Raw genomic sequence first — 24525 nt, forward strand, 5'->3', positions numbered from 1 at the left:
AAACTTTTAAAATGAACAACGTTCAAAAAGGGGAAAAAAACTGTTTTAATATGGCACGTAATTATATAAAACACAAACAAATAAACAATCAAACACACACAAAGCCACCACAGAGAGTACAACAAAACGACCACAGTAAAAAAATGGGATCAGAGCAATAAAATAATACCTCTGCTTTGGTCCTATTTTAAAGTGCAATATGTTAAACAATTGATGGCTGATTGCCAGGCAACAACAGGCCATAAAAAATGAGGAGACAAAACAAACAAATTTGCATTTGGTTTTTGTGTGTGTGTGTGTGTCTCTCTAATTTGCAAATTGACAGCAACAGCAGCAAACGATTTGCCATATTATTTGTTACCATATGGTCGACTGGCGTTATGTAATTTAGTGCCTGGCGCCCGATTGGCTATGCAACACTAAATTACAAGCCAGGCTAATTTGCCATAAACTAGTGAATGAGAAACTAGAGTGGGAAGGAGTGAGAGATATAGCACTAATGTGCTAAGGCAGAGAAATAGAGAGAGAGAGAGAAAGAGAGAGAGAACGAAAGCGAGCAAGAGTTGAAGCAGTTGCAATATTAATGCGCCCGTTTCGTGCATTTATTGGCATATAAATCACTTCGAACTTGCCACCAAATACAACAGATACAACACACTTACACACTCACACTTTCACACACTCTCTCACACATTTACACTCATACTTAGTCAAGCACACACAATCACACAGACAGTAGACTTAGGCTTAAGCCAGCGCACTTACCTAGCTGAAGTGAGCTTGCCGAGTCAGAGCAGCACAGCGAAAGCCAAAGCTAAAGCCAAAGGACAGTTCACGTCTAGGCAAACTTGCGAAGGTCCTCATTCTTCTTTTAATTTCTTCTATTTTTTTTTGCTTCTTCATTTCTTGTTGCCTCTTCTGCTTCTTGTATTCTGGCTTTCATGTCAATTAATGCGGCGCACTCTTCAAATATTAGCAGACATTATATGACGACAACGGAGCTGCAGCACTAAGCTGGCGCCGTTCTTGTTGTCCCATTCGTCGTCATCCTTCGAGCTAGATCCTCCACAATGAACGCACAAATGACTTGGCCAACACTTGAGCACTTCAGCGCTTGGCTTTTTTGTTTTTTAATCGGGCCATTGTAAAAGCCCAGCACCATGGAGCTGCTGACTTTCTTTCAGTCAAGTTGCCGTTCTCGTTCTCGGTCTCGTTGTCGCTGTCGCTGTCGTTACCGTTGTCGTTTCCGTTGTTGTCAAGTGGCAGGGATTACGCTGACGTTGAATGCGCTGCTGATTCGAGTGTTTCGCCAACGTTCCCATTGTCGATCGCTTCTTCGCCACCGTCGCCACAACATATTAATTTAACAGCAATTTAACTTTTGATTGCCACCACACACAAAATTCTGGTGCTGTTGTTGATGATGTTGCTGCGGCTGCTCCAGAATATTTTTGTACCACTCACACCGACAACTTGCCAGCAACTGAGGGCTCAGCCAGCTGTGCTGCCGTATTTGAATGAATTCGACGCGTCGCTTAGTATAAGACTTTTGTGCTGGGCTTTCGCATGTGCGCTGTGCTTTGTTCTGATCCCAAAGCTCACCACGAAAGCTTTATAAGAGCTCACGCTCTCTCTCTTCACTGCACTCTCTGACAAAGCGCAGGCGCATCCTCTAATTAATTCGTTTTGCCTGCCTTCGGGTTTGGCTTCGGTTTCGGTTTAGGTTTCGGTTTCGTTTTCGGCAACCGTTGGAATTTCGGCTGTACTTTTTTTTCGTTGCTTTGCTTTGCATGGTGTCATTGTGGCATTTAACCTGCTGCTTGTTGTTGTTCATGTTTGCTGTCGCTGTTGGTGTTGTTGTAACATATGAAAATTAAAACGCTTAACTACAATTAACAATTGGTGACACTAGGCTCGCTACAAATGACAAACAGAGAGCAGAGCAACAACAACAACAAAAGCATTAATCAACTTGCTGCTGACACTAAAACCCACAACAATTAATCAAGCCACAAAATAACGGTAAAGGTAGTGAAAGCAGCAACGCTTACTGCCATGGAAAATGTACATTTTTTTCGGGATAGTATTTTGCAAGCCTGCATTGCATTAACTGATTGTTGTGGGCGAGCTTTGGGGTTGCGGCCACAGAGCCAAACTTTATGTCAGTTCGCATAAAAGTTGCACGAAAAATATCAAATCAAATCAAAGTTCGATTTGACAGCCAGACAGGACGAAAGGCAAGCTCGAATTGATGTTTATCTTTTAGCTTGCGACTTTTAACAACTTGAACTTCAAGTGTGTATGCACACCCAACACACACACATACAACTACGGGCAAACAAGTCATAAAGTCAGCTCAGTTCAGTTCATAACTCTGTTCGTCTTTGGTATTCTACCCCCTAGCTCTTTTGGCCAGCCTAACGCCTATCTGCCCTCTGGCATTGTCCAGCCAATATCAATTTATCAATTAATGTGCCTAATGAGCAAGCCAACTGATTTGCTGTGTCATTTAATGCACACCAATATATACGCACACATACACACACACACACTACAAAATTAATTAGGATTCGCTCATCATCAACTGTGACAGTATATTAATATGCTATATATAGTATATAGTACATATATACTAAATAGTATATGGTGTATACCCTGTATAAGGCGCACACACTAACGAGATTTTCCCCTCTGCAAATTTGTTGTTGTGCTTTAATTGACAATCAAAGCAACTAATCACATTTGCAGCTCGACATTTTTCATTAGAATTATTACGTAGTTATAGCCCAGTTCCACTTTCCACTTTCCGCACAGTTACAGTTCTAGTTTGTCGGCTGGCAAAGTCATCAGTATTCAGCGCCCACATCAAAGGAATAAAACAGCATCTGAGCTCTGAACTCTTGTGCCTATTTAAATACGTTTATGCGTGCTGTAAAACGTGATTAAGTTATCAACATAAAGTTGTATTAGTCATCGCCATAACATCTAGTTTTTGGCGTGGATATTAATACTTACTTAAATACTAAGAATATCTTTACATACTAAACTTTTAATAAGAATAGATAAAGTTGGGCACACTTAAGAATCTATGGTTGGATACAATTTAGTACAAAAATTAAGTTTTCAGTATATTTAATTGTGAATCTGAAGTGAAGGGTCTAGAATGTGAAATAAAATACAGGACACAATTTTGTGCTATAATTAAGACACCGATTGACATCTACAGAGCTTTGGATATGTTAAAAGTGTATTCAGCGAAAATGTTCAGGAAGGTGATTAATGCAAATGAAGGACTTTAAATAAAGCAGTATTAGTTTCGTTCAGTAGGTAAGCGGTGCCAAGTAAATGCTGTGATTGATTTCTATTCAACAAACTCGCTGTGTATTCGTTGCCGACAAATCTCTAATTAAAATAGCTTAAAAACCCAACTGCACACTACACGTCGAATTGCAGTCGATTTCAGATTGATTAACTTTGTTTATTTGCGGTGCGGAAAGAGTTTGAACAAATGGGTGCCACACCGCACCGCACCACACCGCATCGAGGGATGCCATTGGAATGAAGACAACCTTCCTTCCATATACAAAATATTTACGAGAAGAACTCAGATCGATCGATAAAAGCGCAAACCGGGCAGCAGTTAGTTGACCAGTGGAAAATTAGAGCGGCGAAAAAGAAGTCACAAAATGGCACTAAGGTGACAGAGGGCAGGGAGTTGGAAGATTGGATGGTTGGATGGTTGGGCGGCGTTCGCTTGTCATTTAATATCCGCAATTAAAGTGGTCATCAATCAAAATGTACAACAAGAAAACCTAAATGAATTAAAAGTAAACGAAAGAACAAAGCAAAGGATGAATGCACAAGCCAAAATGAAAGCTGTAATAAATAGAATAAAGCGCAGCAAACGAAACGAAAACCACAAAAAAAGCGGGAAAAAAACCAAATTCGAGAAAAGAAAAGCGTTACCAGAGCCCAAGTGGAAGTTCCGGGAATGGGAATGGGAATGGGAACGAGGACCAGAGCCAGGACCGGGACCAGGACTAGAGCCAGCACGATAAACAAGTGCTATACAAACAAAACGGCGCAGTACGCTGAACCTATTGATGATTGAGCAGGACATTAATCTAACAAAATGCAGACTGGCTGGGGCGCTGCCAAACAGCTCAGGACTACAGCGCAGGACGAGGGCAAGGACAAGGACGAGGACGAGGGTGAAACGCAGAGTCCAGAGAGGCCATGGCGGGCAAGCGAGCAAATCAACTGACCAACTGTGAAAGTGTCAAATTTCAAGCCACATTGTTGGTGTTGTCCACATAGCTGACATCCTTGTTGTTGCTGACGACACTGTTCACGTAAGCAAACATAATTACGTCGATGCCAACCTACATAGTATAAAGCACAGACATACATACATACATACATACATTCAGACATACATATGTAGCACATATTCTATATATGCAAGTTGGTACATACTTTATTCCTGTCTGTTGCCTGTGCGTCACGATGTCCTGAATTCAAAGTGGCTGCGTTCACGGATTACGACGACAGTGCTATAATCGTCTAATTACTTAAACAACTATTGTCAGACTCAACAGTTAATTATCAACAACTAAATATATGTAAAGTTTCATTAAAGGACTGAATGTTAGTTAACATCGAGTGAATGGTTAAACTCTTAACTGTGCTTTTCAGATAAGTATATACTTTAACGCAACTAAAAAAATCTTAACAACAATTGTCAGACTCAACGGTTAATTATCAACATTGAAGGGTAAATCGATGACATCGATGTTGAGTAGGAAAAGATTGTTCAAGCACTGAACTAAGTAAGAGTGAACTAAAATTACCTTTACACTATAATTAACGAAAACAAATATGTTCACCTTCATCGTTCAGTTTTGCTCTTTAGTTTGTTCATGCTCAATTGTTCACTTCATGTCATAAGTTCGTTCATGTTCACAACTTCCATTTTCGATTGTTCGTTCTTTGGCGATCTGGTGCCTTTGAACTGATGTGGCAACTCTTATTTTGTATTTATTATGTGTCTTTCAAATGTTAAATACAAATGCAAACATATTTGTGAAACCTATAAAAATAAAGGTATGCTTAAAGCGAGGCTAGTTTAAAAAAGCAAACTACGATCGTATACAAATAATGAACGAAATAGAGCGATGAACAATGTTGGCAACAAAATCGAAAGAACGAAATGAACGAGCTAGTTCATTGATCAAGAATGAACAAACGAACTTATTCAGCAAATTCAATTTCGTTTACTTTACACTACTTCAAATGGCTAAATCCCAACATTAAACCCTAAATTGAACTGTGAACTGCCATCAATTGAAACCAAAACAACTCGCTTGTATATGTGTACTATATCTTGTTGCATAGCTAAGCAATAGCTCAGTCAAATGAAGCTGCATATGAGGCATTAATGAGGTTTGTTGTGGGTTGCGAGGCGTGCAAAAATTCGTCGCCTCTCTTTTGCTGGCGTCAACTCATTTCGTATGGTTTGAAAGTTGAAAGCATATTCAAAATGCGAGCACAACAGAAAAGCAAATTCAGCAGCAATAGCAGCAGGCTGCAACATCAGATGGCAACAGTTGAAAGTTGCTCATTTGCTGTCCATGCTGCAAATTAGATGCCAAATTAGCACGCAAAACTGCAGCAGCAACACTGAAAACTGATGCGAAATGTGCAAGCAGCAAAAGGCAAAGGCTGCTGTGGCAGTTGCACTAACAGTTGCCTCTGCCACTGCCGTTGCAATTGCAATGACAGGGGGCAGAGCAGAGCAGCTGTTGTGAGTGTTAAGTTGCTACCGACCAAAAACCGTTAGGATGCCCAATTGCATCAGTCACCCGAAGTGTGTGTGTGGATGTGTGTGCTAACTGCTGTTGCTGCTGCTGCGGTGCTTTGACTGATGTGGCTTAAAAACCAAAAAGGCCGGCAAAAGAAAACTGGGCACACACAAACTTTGCTTACTGCATTGACACGTACCGAGAGTCCGGGCGAAGCTGCTGGAAGCTGGAAGTCTGAGAACTGGTTACTCTTAACCCCCATCAGCCTTTCTCCCACTCTTCACTCTCCATCCTGCTCCTCCTCCTCCTCCCCAATTCCCTTGCTGATGAGCACCCCACGTTTTCTGTATGGAGGCCTGCGGGCTATACTAAATGGTTTTTCAATGGGTTTTTCGGGCATCAGGTTCGAGTTTTTGGATTTGCCCGCAGCTTGCCACAGCAGCAGAAGCAGCAGCTTATACAATTTTTGCGGTAGGTATACTTCAAGTAGTAGTTGTTATTGTTGTTATTGTTATTGTTATTGTTGTAGCTGCTGCTGTTGCCGATGTGGTGGGTTATTAAATTTGAAATGCTACACCTTGGCCCTGTATCAGATTGCCGTAAGAGCGTTAAGACAAAAGGATCTCTGCCTATCGGAATTCATGTAAAATGCAAAACCTTAGCCAGCATAAGGAAATATGCCATGTCATAAATTTTATACGAATACGAATACGAATGCGAATGCGAATATGAATATGAATATAAATACAAAAGTGTGTGTGTGTCTAAGTTCAGACAGTGAGCTCAACTCAGTCGGCCGTGTAAGAATAAACAATCCTTTACACACACACACACACACAGACACAGACACACACTCAAACAAACACACACTATACACACATGTTTTACATTTTGATATGTTGACACAGTTTTGGTTGCCTTCTTCACCTTTTTGGTCAAAGTCAGCAGAAAAATGTTCTATTTTCTCTTTCTCTCTCTCTCTCTCTCTCTCTCTCTCTCTCTTTCATTTCTATTTTCCATTTTCCATTTTAATATGAGCCTAAATTGAGCTTGTTATTTATGTATAGTTTACAATACCTTATAGCCCAACGTTTTGCTTTTGTTGTGTTGTTTTAAGGTTTTTTACTCGTTTTCTGCTGCACAACGTCTGCTCTGTATAATATTGTAAAAAACAAAGTCAAGTAGTGCGGGAGAGAGGGGAAAGTGTGGGAGCAACGGTTGGGGATAGAGCACAAGAGTAAAAATATAAAAAAACGAAAATATAACTACAAGAACTGTCGTAATAAAAATGCCCTGCAGTTAAAATAATTGTCACTGTAATAAAGTGATGCAGAAAATTATATACAAGAGGGCAGCCAGAGAAGTTTTTTTAAATAACATTACATATTATTATAACATTTGCAGTTCATAAAAATATTCCAGTTGAGATTTATTTTCTTATTAGATAGCAGATATATTTATTTTAATTTAAATATGTATGTTAAGTCGTTTCAAAAGTCCATTAATATAGCAGAGCTTTTCGTAAGAATTTGACAAAAGTTGCCCTATACTCTAATTGTAACCAAAATTACAAAATTATAACATTTGCAATTCACAATATTGTTTAATGTGTAAATTAACTAACCTTATTTACACCTGATAATCAATTTTAAAAGTCCATTAATTTATCAGAGCTTTGGCCAAGCTTTCTGGCAAAAGCTACCCTCGACTTTTCGCTGTCATTTCAAGTTCTTGACTTGCGGGGCAAAGGCGAGAAAGAGTGGAGTGAAGTGGAGAAAGCTGTGGAGGATTGGGATTGGATAACGCCGCTCGGTGGGATCCACTTGGTACACTTCCATTTTATAGCAGCAGCCAAAACATTATAGCCATGATTAATGGCAGATAATAATTTCGAGTGCGAGCACTTGACAGCATACAAAAAAGTCAGAAAACTATGGCCAATGACGTCCATTAGACTGGCCAAAAGCAAAGTGAAGAGCGGAGCAGAGCAAAGAGAGAGAGAGAGAGAGAGAGAGGGAGAGAGATTGGGTCGAAAGTGTGAGCAGACAGGGCAGACAAAGTGCAACAGCAACTGCAAATGACTGCTGAAAAATAAGTAACAGCAGCAGCAGCAGCAGCAACAGCAGCAGCAATTCGGATATAAAACTATTGCCATATTCTGTTTGCGGCATTTAACGAGCTTTCTCTCTCTCACACACACGCACTTTCTACTCAGCAGTCTGTGCGTGTGATTTACTTTATTTTGTGCATAAATTATTATAAACGCGTTGTTCAAAAAAATATTAACAAATTTAACAAAAAAAGAGCGCAAAAAAAAAGCAGTCGCAAATTAAAAACAAAAGCTAGCAGCAGGAGCGGAAACGGAAATAGCGCACACGACAGCCATTTGGCGGCCACTGCGGCGTGTTGCAGCTGCAGTCAGTATGACACTTGCCACATGTTGGTTTTTCGGGTGCTGCCCAAAACCCAAAACGAAATTGATTTAAGCGCCGCTTTTCTCTTAACCCTTTTGCCGCTCGTTTTTGGTTTTTGTGGCAATTTGCTTTAGATTCGCGTTGTTGTTGTTGTTGCGCTGCGCTGCTTGCAACAGCTGCAGCAAATGACATTAAAATCCAGTCAGCAGCGCCTCAAAACGATTTTAGAATTTTTCGCCATTTTTATTTCGGGGCAAATTTACGAGTTGTCTTTAAGCTAAGCGAGGGGAAGCGAATGATGAAGAGAGTGAGGAACTTTAGAGGTTTCAAGTTACACGCCCCCGTGTCCGTGCAGAGTGCACTTTGCCTTTTATGCCAGCTAGAAACATTACAAAAGGATGGATACACAGGATGTGTGCGTCTGCCAAAGACAATGAACGCTTTCGAACCAATAAGTGCAGTCTGGAGGTCTCGCTGTGTGAGTGAGTGCGTCATAAAATTACTTTTTATCATTGTAACATGACAGAAGACGAGTGAGCGACTGGTCCCTGGATGATGTACGCAGTCGTTTTTATGAGCTCCACACACACACACACTCACACACACACACACAGAGCCAATGCCGAAGACATTCATACACGTTTTCTTTATGTTGTAACTAAAAGGATGGCGCTGCTTCCTGCGCTTCACTCCTTCAGCTACACCAACAGCAACAGCTTCAGCATCAGCTTCAGCTTGAGCTGTTGCATTGTATTAATGGCTCGCATGCACGACAGCCCAGCACTGCTTGCTAATAAGCATAAACGCAAACTTGGCCATGTGACTCGATTGCCAGTTCCTTCCGTCTTCCGTCTTCCGTGTGGTCTGCCTTAGCTCGTCCTGTGCGTGCCGAGAGCCTGGACATGAGCATGGACATCGACATGGACATGGAACATAGCGTGCTCCCAGCACTTTGACTTCTTTGTGCACTTTATTAATGTTATTAAAAATCTAACAAATGCGCACTACTTGCGTTCAACTTGCGTTGCAAGTTACGCTTTATTAATGCCACAGTGCTGCTGCACACACAAAAGTGTCAATTAATGCGGCTGCTCAGCGTGGACAGCGAGCAACTTTGTTGTCTCATTGCCAATTGTCGGCAGAATGAAAGTTTAATGCGACAACAGGTCGTATGAGTAACAAAAATCTCTTTAATACTTCAATTAAGCCGATTTGGCATTTAATTTTATTTGTTAATGCAATGCAAAAACATAATTCAATAGCCGCCTAAAAGCATGTAACGCTTTTTAGAACCAATTAAGCAATAGTCATCAATTATGCCCCAAATTAATTTAATAGAAAATAATAATAACAAAGTGAATAAATTCAATAAATTATTTAGATTTTTACATGCCGCTTTGTATGATTTGTAATGTGAAAACGTATCAACAAAGCTGCTGCGTAATGCATAATTATAATTCTGCAACGGCCTAAAAGTATGCTGTAAAATATTGTTGATTGACCGCACAGAAATTGATTAAGCAACAATTGAAACGAATTTCACAAAATGTGAGAATTGCATTTATCAACATTTTTGCCAGTTTTGCTGCCAAACGTAGCTGAGAAAAACAAGCGTATTGTGGACCATTTTTGGTTGGACAATTGTTTGCCGATGCATTAAACTGGCAGCTTCATTTGATAACAATTTGAACAATGGAAAATGCTATCTTACTTTTTTCTGGTTCTCTTTCTTTTTATTTTTCCCTCTCTCCACTCTCTCTTGCCTTTTTCTCTTTGTCAATGCGAAACAGAAAAGAGTCAAAAAGGCTAGCGACAAATAAAAGTGTGGCAAGGAGAGTGCAGCAATTGTTGACTTTTTGCGTAGTTAACAAGTTTAATTAAGACTCATTGAAGTCCTTTTTTTGTGCGAGAGCGAATGCGAGTAGGAGTGAAAGGCAGGGGGAAACTTTTGCTCAACACCTTACAAAGTGGCAACAGTTGATAAACAAATGCTCCCCCACTGCATAAACTGTACTCTAGTGGCAACTTGCAGGACTTCATTTGCAGTTTGTCGGCTGCAGTATTCTACCCTCTATTGCAAAACAATTGCCAATTTGGCTTAAACATTTTGGCCAAAGCACAAGTTAAGTTTTTGGGCGCTTCCGTTAGTTGCGGTTGCTGCTGTCACTTGATTTGTGTCTCTCTTTCTTGTTCTCTCTCTCTCTCTCTTTCTCGTTGTGTGTGTGCTTCTGTCTCGCTCGGCAATTTCTGTTTTCAGTTCATACTCGCATCTCAAGGCATTTGCAATGGCACGCGGCAACTTTGTCCCTGGTCAGGATGTTGTCACTCGTCACTGCAAATGTGTGTGTGTGTGTGTGTGGTTGTGTGTTCGTGTGGCTGTGTGTGTGTGTGTGTACGCGAAAACAAAATGAGTACAAAATACTAAAAACGACTTCCGCTTGGCAATTTGCATGCTGCGCACTCCGCCGGAAATGGAAAAACACTTGCTGCGTTCCTGTGCTGAACATTCCCTTTCACACTCTGTGGCAGCTGCCTTTGTTCGCAATTAAGCGAGAGCTCATGCAGCTAGCCAGGCAAAAAAGCAGGTCACTCAATACATATTGACTAGAGAGAGTGTGGAGCAGACAAGAGACTGCGAGACAGAGACGCGACTTACTGTTTTTATATGTATATTTCATGTAAAGTCAATTTGATGTGCGTTGACCAACCGCTGCTAACCATTGCGCGCCCTCTCCTTCGTCCTTCGTCCTTCGCTCTTCACCCTCTGGAGCCATAGCCTTAATGGCCAATTAAGCGTAGACGACACAAGAAATAATTAAAGCGCTGCATGTGGGTTTTCTATGCTGTTAAAAGCTGCTTTTGTTTTTACTTTAGCTGCCTTCTTCAAGTCGTCACTCGTCTGCAACATGCGCCGTATGTGTAATCTCATTTTAGCGCGCCACCCAAAAGTATGCAGCACTTTTTTTTAGTGTTTTGCTAATTAAACTTCGGCTGCTGTTTGCTACTCCAGCTTCAGTTGCAAGGAAGTTTGGACTCTGGATTCATTGTCTGTTGCATATTTGACGCGCAATTATGCAGCTGCAACATTAAAAATCAAATACAACATTAAAAGTGACAGCTGCAATCAGGACGCAACGCCAAGGAAGCCACGCCAGCAATCTGCCAACGCTTTTTGGCCATCATAAAATTCAATTTGGCGCAAAGTGTTTAATGAATGCGCCAACTTGGCGACCCGCCACTCGCCGGCATCTAACAGCTCGACCCTCAATCCCAGTTCCGATCCGACACAGCAGGCCAACTTAGCCATTAACAATTCACGCAGACGTCGCTACGCATGGCTAAGAACCAAATAGCAACAACGAAATACACACAACAACAAAAACAACAACAACAACAGTAACAGTAACAGCAACAAAAATAGCGACTTGTTTTACATAAAAACACACTTTAGACATCAAATTATGCAACTCAGGGCGTGCCACCCTCAGGGGGTGGGGAGGGGAGTGTGGGCGGATTTCAGTTTTTTGCGCACTGACAAAATGCAATGACTGTAATAAAAATTAACAAGCTACGCTACGTTTGAGTTTTGAATTAATTGAACGCGCGTATGCGCAGGACATATTCTTAAAAGGAGTGAGCGAGATAGAGACATGACAAGATAGAAAGAGCGGGAATGGGGAGCGAACCGATTGCACAGTAGCTGCTGTCAGGATACCAGGATACACAGCTTGCCTTATAAAATTATAAATTCCCGTCTAAATGAGCGTTGCAAAATTAATGAACTGCATGCAGTTTAATTGAAATGCGCATCCACAGGAGGGCACAGGGATCGAAGGGAATGAAGGGATCGAGGGGGAGAGCAACTTTGGCAACAACTGTGTGAGAAAATGCATAATGAAAACCAATTTTATCTACTCAAAATGCAGCAGTTTGATTAAAGTATCAAACAGTCGATTAACACCAAAGGTTTGGCAAGCTTTAAGCCAATTATTTTGACAGCAAATACATAATACATTAATAGCATGACAAATTCAAAAGTTGTCTTATAAAAACAAAACTTTTTAAGTTCAAAATATAAAAAGAGAGAACTGCAATAGTAGATACAGTGATAGATAAATTTGGTTAATAATATCAATGAACTTGATTTCTTTTGTCTAATTTAAATGTTTTACTTTATAACAGTATTAACAAAATCTGTAATTTTAAAAGAACAAGTAAGAAAGCTAAAGTCGAGTGTACTCGACTATGAATGCTGCCCATATTCACTAAATATACCAAATCAATATATATTTAAAAAAACATACTGAATGATGTATTTGGCATATCAATATACTAAAATAATGAATATTTTGAAATTTTAGAGTTACTTTACTTGTATAGTGTCAGATATGTATTCTCTGCTATACTTTATATTAATATAATAATATTTCACTATTTGTTTACCAACAAACTTGTCTTAATTTTCTAATTTTGATGGGGAAACTCACCTCCATGTTAAATCTGTTTTATCCCATTTGGCTCCCTGTAGAACATAGCGACGCACACGTGAGCTAAAGCTTCGTCCATTGCCATGATCCAGATTATCCGGTGAGAAATTATACGCATGCTTATTGTCACCCACACCGCAGCGGGGCTGTTGTATCAGCTTGGTCGTAGCCGGGTCGATTTTGCCCGTAACTGGAATGTTGCCAAAAGCCTGACAGGCAGCAGCAATAGCAGCAGCAACAGCAACAGCAACAGCATCGGCATTGGCAAGAGGAAATAACAAAATGTTAGTTGTGAAATTGTGCATAATACATGTGGCAGAGAGAAGCAGCATCTGGTTGGCAGCACCTACCTGGAGATTACGTATTGCATCTATCAGCTGCTCCTCGGAGCGCAGAGCGCCAGTTTCCAGGTCTGACTTGGGCAGATAATCAAACTGCATGAGGTAATTGTGCTGCAAGTGGAAAGCAAAGATGGAAATATTTGTAAGTAACATAAGTAGAAAAAGAACCGAAAATAAAAACGATGCAGGGGATGCAGAGTGTGGCCCATAAGCAAAGCACACAGATGCATTAGGGAAGTGTGCCAACTGAAATGGCTGCCAGTTTGTTGTTAGCCCAAAACTATTTGTTGGCTTAATGTAGGCGCGTCGGCAAATGATGCCAGCATAAAAAACTTTATGCATAAAGTTAATGATAAAAGCAACAGTCACAGCAACAGCAACAGCAACAACAGCAGAAGCAGAAGCAGCCGCAACAACAACACCAAAGTTTAACGTTACATTAATAAGCCAAAAAGTATGCCACAAAAAAGTAGATAGTCCTTTAAAGTTAAGGACTTGCTGGACTGTGAGATTGGGCCTTTTAAGTTAGAGCTGAATGTATTCCATTAAATATTAGACCCTAATTCCATTACTTAAAAAATATAGGAAAATGTTTGGGTAATTATCTTAAGATATAAAGTGGATCATGGATTCATTATAGCTGGCCAAAATACGATAGGTATTCAATTTATTTAGGGCTTTATTTAGTTTTGTAGTTTCAACTGAAAATGTGATATATATACATTTGTCAATTTTTATTTTCTGTATAAATTCATTTCGAAATCCCTTGTATATTCAAAGTTATGCTAATGACAAGCAAGCACTACATATACTATTCGATCAAACAAGCAACAGGGTATTCTATCCACAGTATGCATCGATCCTTTTTTTTTCAGTTTCAGCCTCAACCAGAGTCTGGTCACAATCGATGGGCATATTTTTATTTTTGCCAGGGTTTTTTTGTTTTTGTTTTTTTGGGGCATGACCCGCAACCAAATAAACAGTCATAACTGTAAAGTGTGCGACATCGACATCAGCGACGACGACGACGACAAAACAGACTTCTGGCCATATGTGTTGACTGGATTTGCATATTTTTACATGTAACAAACGAACACACGCTCAGCAACCGGACAAATTTATTTACTAACACATACGCATTTAGAAAAGGGAGTGGAGGCGTGGCACACACACACACACTCGCACACAGATTCACAGTGACACACACACCAGCAAATTACGTGACCTGCAAATTAAATTTTCTCTTTCATTTCGGATATGTGAGAAAATTGTCACACACTCCATGCCACGCCTCTTCGCCCACACACACACACACGCAACCCATTGAAAACATGTGAAAAACAACATGAAAACAACTTGGAAAAATTTCAATATTTGGCTCACTTTATTGTTGTCAAGTTGTACCAAAAATTCACCACAAAAGGATAAAAATAAATAGGGTACAAAAGCAAAAAGCAAAAAAAAAGCAAAAATTAACATTTTCACCATTGAAATCAGAGCCAAGTAAAGTCGATTCACAAAAATTCATCGACACGAAAATAACGTTAACAAGTTTAGATTTCATTGGATATACGTTAAGAACGTGATGTGTGTCGATTAGCTGAATTTATTGGGGAATCGATTGATGAATGGTGCGGCTGACTAGATCGTGTAAAGCATATAAAACTAGAAGACAAATACGTGGATTTACAGAACAGAGAGACAACAAAAGTCGCCAGACTTCTTCCAAGTATTTATATTTAGCCAAATGTCAATGAGAATTAAAACAGGTAAATAATGTGTTAACAATATTAAATGATTAAATTAATTGTTAATTACCCTTGGCTCATTTAATTTATATTTTATGGTTAATTAGCAATCGTGTCATAAAAATATTAGCAAGTCTTTAACATTCATAATGAGAGGTATCAGCTCATAAGTTAATACAAATAACGAAGTGCATTAAAATTATTGTTTGAATACGAATTTTAGTTTTAATTTGGCTTATGATTTTTGTTATTAATGGTATACTTTGAATATAGAAGTAGTTTGATACACAAAATAAAAACCTTTTACAGCAAAAGCTGTTAAAATTATTCGACAGATTTAAGATAGCATAAAAATATTACTTCTTAACTGAATTGAAATAGCGAAACTGAATCACATATGAGACCAATATATAACCAATATGTGCCCTCGTCTATATCTCAGTTAAATTGGCATGGTGAAGATGTCATTGACTATAAAATAGTCTTCGTCTTTTGGGTGAAGCAGTGGCCTTGGTTACATGCCACATGACTTACGCTTCTTTGCATTCATTCCTTTCACGACTTTAAAGCATGTTTTCCCTTCTTTTTTATATAACTGCATAGCCCTTATAGCAATGGAAGTGCAACAGAACGGAAAACTTGTTGTCAGCAACAACAACAATAGCAACAAAAAGAAGTGAGAAAAACAGGAAGAAATGTCAATGGCGGCAGTTGGTCACAAAGTGCGTCATAGTCATAAAAGTTGTCACGTTGTTGCAACACGTCAGCCATCAGGATCAGCTTCAGCTTCAGCTGCAGTTCAAGCTTCAGCTTCATCGTTCATCGTTCAGCGACGTCAGCGTCGACGTCGGCGTCATTCGGTTACGTTAACGTTACGCTGCTTTTGTGTTACGTTTGCCGTAACTCCACGACTCGGTTGACGAAGAAAGCCCGCACAATCACATACAATGGCACATTGAAATTCATATAACGTCTCCAGTCAGGGGAACCGACTATAACTACCATAGCCATTGGCCACCTACAGAACAGCAGCAGCAGAGGCAGCAACATGCAATATACATGCAAACAATATCAATTAAAATATGTACAAGTTTCTTAACTGAGAAATCGGACAACGGCAAACGGAAACTGTGTGTCTGTGTTTTTGAGACCCTAGCGACGCGACGCTTCATTCATTTTTTATAAACTCAAAAGTTTGTCCATTGAGTTTGGGCGAAAGAGATGTCAAAGAGAAAGGCAGCAAAGAGTGAAGAACCTAACCATAAAGCAAGAGTTTGTCGAACTAATAAGTTGTAAAACATTACATTACCGTATAAGTGCAACTATTAAAATAGTGTTTGCTTAGAATTCATAATCAGCTAAAGCGTTAAATTTGTCATTAATTTAATTTAGAATAAAACAAGTGGGAAAGCTGAGAGCGGTAAACTGTGAGTCCCACTTCCTATTTCAATCAAAAACAAAATATGCCAAGTTAATATACCAATGATATACTGAATTATTCTAAAAGATACCATATATTTCGTTGATCTATACAGTACAACATTCAAAATATACCATATAATACCATATATTCTATTGTATTTTAAAGCAATTAAGACCTGACAGATGCTGCGTGTTCTTGTCATACAAAATTATTTCTTTGAATTAGTTTTAAGTTAAACCATCGCAACCAAAGCTTCATGAATCACACAGGCTGTAGTTATTACTGTGTGTGTCCAAAATCTTGTTGTTAGCTTAACGTCTACGCTTGTTATTCGTTTCGTTTCATTTGATGAATAGACAAGAAAAGGAATTTTTGTATTTTTATCAAAATCGGGTCTTAATTGAACATAACAATCAGGGATTTCACTTGTAGATGCACCTTTTTACTGTTGTTTCAAAACCACAGACTAATATTTTGAATTTCGCTTGTTGAAATATTGAAACGGAGAAAGATGTTTATTTATGAATACCCAACTCCAGTCTAACATCAAGGAAGCGGCTTCGCGATAGAGCGGCATAAAAGGTTTGTCAATTTGGTTAATCGAATGCTTGGCCATAAATTTGACTTAAACAAGGAGTGTCAAGGATACGCAAAACGAGCCCAGTCAGAGATACAAATACGGATACAGATACGGACACCGCCGATGCAGATGTAGATGGAGATGGAGTTGAGGATTGTGTATATACGATGACAAGCGATGTTTTTATGACCACACGCTGTGACGCCAGTATTGACGTCGACGTTATCGATAATAAACCACAATAGTTGTTGATAGTAGCATGAATGAATCAAACGAGTGAGTGTGAGTATGAGTGTGTGAATGAGTGAGTAAGTGAATGAATTGCAGCTCGCAAGGCTCGCAAAAGCGTCACGTTACTTTACTTCAGTTCCCATTTCGACGGCTAAAAGCCGTGAACAGTGTACAAAGTACAGGAATCGGGGCAGAGGAGAGAGGACAGAGGACAGAAGAGGGATCAATCATTTATGCATTGGCCTTTTGCGTTTTTAATGGGAAATTTGCTGGCGCTACGTGTTTGAAAATCGAAAAATAGCTGCGGGGGTTGAGGCGGGGGGTTGCCCCCAACACAGTGCAGCATGTCGTACGTGGTCAAGCCAGGTTTCACTCTAATAGAAAAGCGACAAAACAAAAGTAAATAGAAAAAAAGCAGGTGAGTAGTGAAAGAAGAAGCAAAAAAAAAAGAAAAAAATAGTAAAAAGTGCGACGTGCTACGTGAGCATTTGGCGTGTAAACAAAATCATGATACAGAAAATAATAATAATAATAACAACCACGAGCACAGAAACCAATAACGAATCCAATATAAGCAATGGATTGAAGTAAATTGAAATGGACGAGAGAATACCCAATATTTAATATGAATATACAAAAGAATGAATATGTATCATGACCAAAAAGTTATTTAATTAACTCTCAAGGAGCTGTCTAATATCTTTCAAACTTCATTTTTAATATACCCCATTGGCTGTGCACAATTAATGGGTATCCAAGTAATTGCAAGCGTGGGGAGGAGTTTTGGCTATAAATGTTTAGCTTAATTTAGTTAAGTTTGCGTGACAAAAAGTTCTGCAGCAAAGTGGAAACGAAAGTGTGTGAAAGTAAATTGAACGATGCGATATGTTTATTATTTTATTGGATTATAATTATGAATGGACAATAACAATTACAGCAATAGCAACAGCAACAACAACAACATCAGTAGCGATAACAATAAATGAAAGGGCTCAGTGCGTCACTTAACTCAATTACTTGGACAAATAGCTGCATGTGTGTGGGCGGTGCACATGTATGTTTTAATCAACTGTCGCTCAAGCGAAGTGGAGCTGGAAGGTGGTAGGTGGTAGGTGGGAGGTGGGATGTGGGAGGTGGAGGAGACAAACAAATCAAATTGTTTTCGCTGTCGGAATGAGGCTGCAATGGGCCATTGGCCATTGACGGCCATAATTCTTGGCAAGCGCAACAGAGGCGACGACAGGCGGCAACTAATAAAGGGAGACTGGAGACCAATAACCAATAAGGGATGCACTAACAACATCCACACATCCACACATCCACCACCGGAGAGCAAGCCGCAAACAAACCTATAAAAATGACAAGCAACTGCAACAAACGAGCGCATCTAACTCAAACGCTAACCAGATGCCTGAATCCTATCTAGAGGCGACACATTGTCCTTGGCTTGGCTTAGCTTGGCAACAAGCCTTCTCCTGCTCTCCCTCTCCCCCTCCCCCCCTTCAGTAGGTTGCCTGCCAACTTCAGTCAAGTCAAATGCCAAACTCGAACCGAAACCATTCGCTTCACACACACACACACACACCGAACCGAGGCGCAACAAATTGTGAGAAATGCGCAAAAAACGAAAATGCAGCAGCCACACAAGCAGTTGCAGCATGTGGCAAGAAGGATGCGGAAGGGGTTGCAGTTGGGGGCAAATTGACAGGATATGGCCATGATATGCTCGCCTGGCCCCACACAACAACAGGTTTTCCCTGCCACAAAATTTATGGTCTCCATATGCAACTAGAGGTATTCCGTTCAAATAGAACGTACTTGCGGGGCAGGAGCAGAGGAAGGAGGAAGGAGGCAAGCAGTCGATGGAATTTTACGTGTTAGCAGCGCCGCAGGGACAACAAAACATAACTCAATCATATAATGGTCACATTGCTTCTGTGGTTCGTTGCAAACATAAAAAATGCTCACTGATGTCTGCTGCTGCATTGAATGAGATGTTTCAAAAACTCGATTGAGAAACTCGAATATGCACTCTCCTTGCGGTTCTCAAGCATGACAAATGATAATGGCCTTGCATCTGGCATTTGTCCTGATAACTAACAATAAACGTGAGCGAACACTCTTCAGCAGATAAAAGATAATCCACTTACGGGGCAAGCATAACAAGTAAATCGAGGCAAAAAGAAAACTTCAATAGTTTTCTAATAATTTGCATCCGCTGGTTCAACTTAGAAAATTGTAATACTTTTATCAAGTATATTGAGGTATGTTTCTTCAATATTTCAATATATTTTAAATACATTGGATTGGATAGGATTGCTTTAGTTTTAAAGCCATTCTTACAACTCTCTCGATCTTATCTGCTTAATACTCATCTATCGTTTTATTTATTTAATAATCCACTTGAGGGACAACCATAACAAGTAAATCGAAGAAAAAGGAAAACTTTAATATTTTTCTAATAATTTGCATCCGCTGTTTTAATATAGAAAATTTTAAAGCCATAGCAAGTATATATTAATATATATTAAAGACTTTGGATTCGATGGCATTACTTTAGTTTAAAAGCCATTCTTACAACTCTCTCGATCTTATCTGCCTAATACTGCCTAAGAAAACTTCAATGTGTTTCTAATAATTTGCATCCGACAGTTCAGCTTAGAAAATTTTGAAGCTATAACAAGTAACATAATTCAGTATATTCCAAGGCAAGCAAAACAAAAGCATAAATCGTGAAATTTCTAATGAAAATTTCTATATTTTTTATATAAATTGCAGGCGTTATTAAAGCTTTGAAAATGTTTAATCCACAACAAAAATTTGGGCATTTTTTCATTACAATAAAAAAATGTATTCTTCAAATTTGGTTAATTTTAATATGTTCTAAATATATTGGTTTCCATGGTATAGCTTAAATTACAAATTGAATCTTACAATTATATGTAGCTTATCTGCTCAATGTCTATCCTTGTACCATATATATTTATCTATTAGAGCATAAATACGGAATTTATTGAAATAAGGAAAATACAAATAAAGATCTTTCGATATTTTATGAATATTTGCCGCTTAGAAGATTGTTCATTCATTAGTATATAAAGGTATTATTTTTAAAGAACGAAACTTAACTTCACTTCAATATTTTTTAGAAACTTTGACTGCGATGGTAAATGAATTTCGATGTTACAACTCTTTGTCTAATTTATGCGTCTATAATTTCTATTTCTAGTCACATATATAATTTCAATTTCAGCGGATATCCGTTGCCGACCTATAAAGCCATAAAATACGTATACACAACTGAGGAAACATGTGTGCCACAACTACGCTCTAAGCACATGTTGTGCAAGTCCCTTTAGCTGACTCCCTCTCTCTCTCTCTCTCTCTCTCTCTGCCAATCTGTGGCCTAACCCAAGGTAACACCTCTTGGAAATTTATAGACTGCAAATTTTAATAAAAGACGCGCATAGACACCAACTGAATGATGGGCGTACGTCATCAACCCACATTGTAGGAGCTTCTCTCTGCGTCCATGTTTTCTTTTCTTTTCTTTCAGTTTGCTTCTTCTTTTTTTTCTTTCTGTATTATTGGTTTAATAAAAAGGCAGTGGCAGGACGCCTGGCCACAATGACTGGCAAGTGAAGAGATGGTTAAATTAATTGAAATCAACATTGATTAATGTGGGATGCGAGAAAAATGAAGCCGGGCAAAAGACAACGGCAACTCTACCCAGACTGAGTACGAGAATGAGACTGAGGATGGGTTGCATGGACGGACTACGATTGAAAGGGTCAGACGCCCCCGTATATTTAGTATATTAAAACAGTGTTTGGCTTGTGGGCTTAGCTGCAGTTTAAGCCCAGCAACAGCAAATCAACTGACCACAAAATAACGAACACGCAATGTTCAATGACTCTCCTACTCGATCCGAGGCCCTTCGTCTTGCCTAGTCGAACCTGGCCGCAAGTTCAGTTGTTGTACTTGCACTTTAATTAGACCACAGAACGTAAATTGCAATATCGCCAACTTCGCACTCTCCACACTCGAACATATGTATGTTAGTCTACTCCAAGCTGAACGGTTTGAATGTTTATGGCAAACTGATGAGATACTCTGGCACTGGCCAGCAACGAATTTGCGCCATAGACAGAAAGAGTTGGAGGGGTAGAGAGTGGGAGAGAAAGCGAAAGGATGAGAAAAACTAAGCTAGAGATGCAAAAACTTATCACGATAAAGTTGATGTCACATAAATTAGTTACTTTCAAATATAAAATTTAATTGAGTGATGTTATCTGAATTATAAATTCTTTTATATTTTGATGGATATGATGGATAGATTTTAAATGATATTTTCTATTATTCAATTTTTTAAATCATTTATAATAAGTCGCATTTATAGTCTCCTTCTCCAAGCATTTCCTTTTAATTACACATTTATTTAAAACTTATTTTACTCTTATTTGATGCATTTGTTTTGTATCATGTGGCTTCCGAGCATTACAATATTGTGCAACTGAATATTGTCACCATTTCCTAGGAACTCGAAATTCACAAAACTGTTAACGCCCATCTTAGTAGCGATGTATTAGCTTAATGGATTCAAAGATCAGCGTATACGATAGCAGTAATTGTGTTGCTATAAATATCACGAACAACTCACGCCAGCGGTCGTGCGTGTCACGCGCTCAACTCTAACCTAAGCAACAAGTCATCATGGCCCACAGCTGGCTGTTGCTTTTGATTTTGCAGTTGCTTTTGCTGTTGGGCTAGCTGCTCCCAGGCTACTGACTGCGTGTCCCCGTGCAACATGAGGAAATAGAAAATGTTGGAGGAAAATGGGAAAATGGCATGCATAAAATGAATCGAACGAGACTGCAGTCCAAGGTTTTTCCTGGCCATGCGGTCGGTCACTTAAAGGCAAGTAAAATTGATTAACTCCGCTTTGTTGCGTTTTTGCAATAAACAAATAAATCATTATTTATGTATATGAACAATCTGGCTGACGTCTTTCTTATTATTTCTGTTTTCATTTTTATTTATTTACTTATTTTTTTCCATTATGTTGTTCTCGGTCTTGTTCATGTTCTTGTTCTTGTTCTTGTTCTTGATTTTCATTAAAACAAAGCGGCAAAAGTTTGCGTTCAATGACTTGCATGACAGTTAAATAAACACAGAAATCACTGACAACATCTCCCCAATCATCCGATCCCCGGTCGCGGAATTTGAAGCTAAGAATCGCTCGGTGAAGTGCACCATATGGTTGCAAAGCTACGGTCTCCGGACAGTGGAAATCAAGTTGAGCTGACTGTCATCTCATTCCCATTCCATTCCGGCATTCGGTCCAATTATATGCAAATTCTACATCTGTAGAAATCCGAGTAAACGACGCCGATGTCGATGTCGAGTCGATGTCGACGGCAAGCAAAGAACGTTGCTCGGATAAAAGGTTTCGTCTTAACTTATGACATTAATACCATTTGCAGGCGCACATTAAGCTGCAGCTACCCGATATGGTCATTGATATATTGTGCGTTGTGTTTATGGCCATCAAGTGCTGAGACCTCGTGACTGCCAACTGTGCAACTCGGGTTGGGGGAAGAGGGGAAGTGGACAACTGTTGCTGCGCCTCTTGGGGAACTCGAGGCTTCCAACGGTGACTACTGATGCCTTCAGTAGACTAGCGCTATAGCACAATTTATTTAATAATTCAATTTAGTTGCCCATATATTCAGTTAGTTTATCTACGGAAAGGCCAATGCTTTGAAATGTTAATCATATCCAAGGGGCGCGTGCTCTCTGTTTAGTTAGAAAGTATTGTGAATCGTACAAGTAGCTAAAGAATCCAATAAACCAACTGCTGCTTACTTTTTTATTTAGCTTTATAAACCTAAGCATAATAAGCTTATTGGAATCTCATAGCAGCAAAGCGCATTCCGTTGGGGAGCGGCATTAACAAACAGAGGACTTTTTAATCCAGCTCATAACATAAAAATAAATGTTTAACAATTTTCTTTTTTTCTTTTTGTTTTTCTCTTTTGGTTCTAATTTAAACTTTTTTTACCTTTTCAAAACATTTAAAAAATGTTCCATCCGAACAAAACTTATCGAGTTAAATACATTAAAATAATTATTGATTTTATTAGGAAATACCACTGTTTTCGTAATTCCAATATCAAAATAGTGATTTTATAAAATTAGATTAGAATTTAGATAATAAGGTAATTCAGTTCTTCTAGCAATGTATCAAACATCATCTTCAGAGCACTGAGATTCTTTATACAACTTTTTAGATCTTTTTTTAACTCTCTGATCACAAATTTCCTAATGCGTAACTGTGTTTAAAACGCTTTTCAACAGCGAATTTTGTCGACTGTTGCATAAAAATCTCGAAACCTGCTGTGCTATTTGGCCAACCAGCTAATAGCTGGATTTTGTTTAGGCGCCAGCAAAGTGTGCTGCTCAGATGGCAAAGCGTTGATAACAACGGGCCAATAAACCAGTTTCTTGGCAAGTTTGTATGACTACTGTCTGTGGCCAAGCGAAATAAGCCGAGTCACACTGATCACTGATCAGTCAGTGTGTGTTACTGATTGGGGTTCCTTTTTTCCAAGACGCAAGCGGCAAAACCCAAAAGACTCATTTATGAGTGGGCAAATATTTGTGCACTTTGAACCGCGCAGCTTATTGGGAAAAAGAGAGAGAGAATGAGAATGAGTGTCCAAGTGAAAAGTGATTCAGACAACGTTGCGCTGCCGCAGATGATTAAAGCAAAACAGGTAAACAGCGAACTGCAAAAAACTGAAAGATGTGTGTGATGGGCTAGGAAATACTTTATGCGTCATAGGAAATTAAAGCACATTTAAGTTAAGATAAATCCAGGGATGCTCAGCTCATTTCTCTCGCTATTCATTTTGTTTATGTTAGTACAGGAGGAATGGTTTTTACATGTATTGCTATCACATTCACATTAACAAGGCAAAATACAAAAACACTTTTGCTGCTCATTGCTTTGACAAAGCAAAATACAAAAACACTTTTGCATATTCCGTCTTATTCTCTGCCCATGCGTCGAATTCTCAGCAACAACACTTTCAAAGACTTCTCCGTTACGTTGCTAATCCGAATGTATTTTGTTGTTGGGTTTTCGAAAAATCTACATTGATAGAAATCAGATGTTCTTTTCATTGCTCACAGAAGAATGTTCGAAATTGCAAAGACAACATTTTTGTGAGCAGTTATATGATGTAGAATCCTAATTTTGTTCAGTGCAGCGAAGCAACATTTTTTAACATATTTTACTATGTGTATTGGTGTTTGCTCTTTGTTAAGTAGGTATATTAGGACTTCTACTGCCTTAGACTTGGGTTTCTTTCAATCAACATCAACTCTTTGCCGCGAATTCCTGTGCTGTCAATATACCCCACTTCGTTAGGCAACTGCTGGGTATAGAAACATTGACGGTTTGGCTGCCACTCAGAAAACTGCAAACTGACTACACAC

At 39.1% G+C, this 24525-nt stretch overlaps 1 protein-coding gene and 1 long non-coding RNA gene across 2 annotated transcripts in view; one reads left to right on the top strand and one right to left on the bottom strand.

The window, feature by feature from the left end:
• Window positions 1-24525, bottom strand: part of LOC133840428 (matrix metalloproteinase-2) — an 89866-nt gene that overhangs the window by 52914 nt on the left and 12427 nt on the right. The window contains 2 exon segments of the mRNA XM_062272242.1: window positions 12703-12911; window positions 13053-13154. Coding sequence (XP_062128226.1) covers window positions 12703-12911; window positions 13053-13154 — 311 coding nt within the window.
• Window positions 16640-19336, top strand: LOC133845361 (uncharacterized). Its single transcript, XR_009894746.1, has 2 exons — window positions 16640-17443; window positions 17576-19336. It is a non-coding gene; the product is annotated as an uncharacterized LOC133845361 (long non-coding RNA).

The sequence above is a fragment of the Drosophila sulfurigaster genome, chromosome 3, assembly GCF_023558435.1.
Source record: "Drosophila sulfurigaster albostrigata strain 15112-1811.04 chromosome 3, ASM2355843v2, whole genome shotgun sequence".
Classification (NCBI taxonomy): Eukaryota; Metazoa; Arthropoda; class Insecta; order Diptera; family Drosophilidae; genus Drosophila; species Drosophila sulfurigaster.